The sequence below is a fragment of the Sinocyclocheilus rhinocerous genome, unplaced genomic scaffold (assembly GCF_001515625.1).
Source record: "Sinocyclocheilus rhinocerous isolate Xijiao unplaced genomic scaffold, SAMN03320098_v1.1 scaffold200, whole genome shotgun sequence".
Classification (NCBI taxonomy): domain Eukaryota; kingdom Metazoa; phylum Chordata; class Actinopteri; order Cypriniformes; family Cyprinidae; genus Sinocyclocheilus; species Sinocyclocheilus rhinocerous.
The window spans coordinates 783,781-787,215 of NW_015641014.1; the positions used below are offsets into that span (position 1 = coordinate 783,781).

Here is a 3,435-nt window from a genome sequence, read left to right on the forward strand (position 1 = left end):
AGTTGGGAATTGTGTCATTGTTATAATGTAAAATTACTCTTATCATGATTTCGGTCTGTCCCTAAAAAAATTGGACGACTGTATGAGTTTTAAAGGAACACTCCACTATTTTTGAAAATATGCTCATTTTCCAACTCCCCTAGAGTTAAACAGTTGAGTTTTGCCGTTTTCGAATCCATTCAGCCGATCTCCGGGTCTGGCTGTAGCACTTTTAGCTGTAGCTTAGCATAGATCATTGAATCTGATTAGACCGTTAGCATCTCGCTCAAAAATGACCAAAGAGTTTCGATATTTTTCCAGTTGAGTTTCTCAACTGTTTAACTCTAGGGGAGTTGGAAAATGAGCCTATTTTAAAAAATAGTGGAGTGTTCCTTTAAGGTTTGAAGTACACTCAATACAATTAAAACCACATCTTTTGCTAAAGGGTATAACGTTTACAAATGCTGCTCTGCTTTAAAATATAAAAAACCCTGAATGCATTAAAGACATTGGACGACATTGTCTCCGCTGCTTAGTGTAGCATGTCTGTACAAAGACAATAAGTTAGCATGTACTTCACCTGTAATAAAATCCCAGCCCTGCAGACGTTGTTACTGCTGGAGGCTAACATTTGTTAGCTCACATGCTGACATGACAGAGTAATATGTCTCAATATGTTTCCCCGCAGCCCTAAACACCTGCAATTAGTTAGACTTCAAAGACGTGTATGGCACCAGCATTATGTTGTATGTTGTATTTCATCAGGCTTCAAAAGGTGTAAAACGCTTAGATAAGCTAATTCAGGCGTAGCATGCATCATTATATCTAGGTCCGCATGAAAGCTAGTTCTCACTCGAAAAAATAATGCACAGACTGTTTGCTTAATGCTATATACAGTGGGTACGGAAAGTATTCAGACCCCCTTAAATTTTTCACTCTTTGTTATCATGTAATAGTCTATATATAGATAATTTTTCACAGCCAAGTTCTCAATACATGTTTTTAATGTTACTAGGAAACAAAAGCTGCAGGGAACATTCCACAACCTGTGCCAAGAAATACCTTTCCATCCCAGAGGCCAGTCAGTTACGTCTCTCCAGGCTCTACAGGTACAAGAGCAAAATAAAACAATATGTGCACTTATCTCCAGCGGCACATGTTTGTACCTCCTGTTAGTTCTCTTTTGCTTTTATGTAACTTTGTACTCTTGCTTCCTTTTGTTCAAATTATTACGGCTCTCGCGAGGCAGCAGTGTATTAATATTCCTCAAACATTCTGGTCAGGGTTTGTTCTACACCTCTAACCTTAAGTACTAAATATCTGCAAATAATTGGGCTTGGTGTATGAATTCCATTCAAACGTTATTTGTAGATCATTTCAGCTTCGTTTTTCTCTCTGAAAATCTCTCATTCACTTTTTAGTTGACTTTGGAATGCTATGTGGGATTCTACAGCAATGTACTGTGATTTTTATACATCTGTTAGCATAATAAATTGCGATTGATCTTGTCTGCCTTGCATATATTTAAGCATTTAATTGCTACCTTAATACTGTACAGTGTGTATGTGTTGATTTTGTGTGTGTAGCTGGTTGACTTTTTAAATATAATATTTTATGTACACTACTGTTCAAACGTTTAAAAAAGTACATTTTTTAAAGAAATTAATACTTTTACTCCGCAAGAAAGCATTCACTTGGTCAAAAGTGACAGTAAAGATGTTTAATTTATTACAAAATATTTTATTTCAAACAAAGGCTGTCCTTTGGACTCTCTGTTTATCAAAGCATCTTGAAAAGAAATCTATCATGGAATCAGGAATATCAGGAATAAATGACATTTTAAAATATATTAAAATAAAACAGTTATTTTAAATTGTAATAACATTTCACAATATTACTGTTTTTCTGATTACATAAACACATGTGAGAATAAGAGACTTCTTGCAGATTCCAGACATTTGAACAGTAGTATATATATATATATATATATTAGTGTTGTCAAACGATTAATCGCGATTAATCGCATGCAAAATAAAAGTTTTTGTTTACATAATATATGTGTGTATACTGTGTATATTTATTAAGTATATATAAATACAAACACATGCATGTATATATTTAAGAAAAATATGTTATGTTTATATATTAAATATATTTATATACAATATAAAATATAAGAATATAAATATATAAATGTATATACATGTAAATATTTTCAAAATATATACTATATGTGTGTGTATTTATATATACATAATAAATATACACAGTATACCTACATATATTATGTAAACAAAAACTTGGACGCGCTTAATCACGATTAATCATTTGAAAGCACTAATATATATATATATATAATATTTAGTTGTCTAGCAAGTACTGTTTTTTTTCTTCAGGAATGCTAGTCTAGTTTTCATTTTCTGCTCTAATGAAATTTCTATTCTTTTCCCTAGGCATGCCATCTTTTATAAGCAATGGAGGCACAAAACGGACAGTACCAGAGCAGGACAAACTTCATGCCAGCCAAGCCAGCCAAGCATGGCAACACTTGGGCCGACCAGAGACGTATCAAGGTCATTTTAAGAAAAAAGTGTGAGTCTCAAATGCACAAGGCAGCATTCGCTTAACTTGCTTCAAGAGCTACTAGCTATATGTATACTGACTTACACTACACATTGTTTTCAAAAGGGCTGCTGATGTGCTCTTTGATAGTTTTGCCTCTGGGGGAAGAGTCAGCTGCAATCAGTTTTTTGAGGTACATAGAAAGCATCCTTAAAGAAATAATTCACCTGAAAATGTAAATTTGCCAAAAATTTACTCACCCTCAGGCCATCTGAGATGTAGATGAGTTTGTTTCTTCATCGGAACAGGTTTGGAGAAATGTAGCATTACATCACTTGTTCACCAATGGATCCTCTGCAGTGAATGGGTGCCGTTAGAATGAGAGTCCAAACAGCTGATAAAAGCATCAAAATAATCCACAAGTAATCCACATGACTCCAGTCCATCAATTAACGTCTTGTGAAGTGACAAGCTGTGTGTCCATCTGAGAGACATTTTAACTTTAAACGGCTTTCGGCCGGAATATGAGTTCATAATCCATAACAGCACTTTCTCCAGCTTTAAAAATCCCTCCTCTGTTGACCTCTCGCATCAAAAATGACATATTTGTTTAGAACTGTTTTGGACTATTTTCGCTTGTAAATGGTGGTTGATCTGTGCATATTTCTCTCCTGATTCAGACGAGATGACTTTTTCACTGGAGAAAGCAATATTATGGATAGATAGATAGTATTTTAGCCGGAAGCAAAATGTCTCGATTGTCTTGATGCTTATTATAAACATTCAGCTTTTCACTTCACAAGACGTTAATTGATGGACTGGAGTCATGTGGATTACTTGTGGATTAATGTGATGTTTTTAGCAGCTGTTTGGACTCTCATTCTGACGGCACCC

The 3,435-nt window shown here is 34.6% G+C and overlaps 1 protein-coding gene across 2 annotated transcripts in view; it reads left to right on the forward strand.

Annotated features, from left to right (window-relative positions):
* glsl (glutaminase like) overlaps positions 1 to 3,435 on the forward strand; it is an 18,445-nt gene that overhangs the window by 5,703 nt on the left and 9,307 nt on the right. Inside the window, exons 4-6 of one of the 2 annotated variants that reach the window (XM_016569712.1) lie at positions 995 to 1,088; positions 2,433 to 2,571; positions 2,668 to 2,734. The exons of the other annotated variant lie outside the window; for it this stretch is intronic. Coding sequence (XP_016425198.1) covers positions 995 to 1,088; positions 2,433 to 2,571; positions 2,668 to 2,734 — 300 coding nt within the window. The remainder of the gene's footprint in view (positions 1 to 994; positions 1,089 to 2,432; positions 2,572 to 2,667; positions 2,735 to 3,435) is intronic. 2 annotated transcript variants of the gene reach the window in all.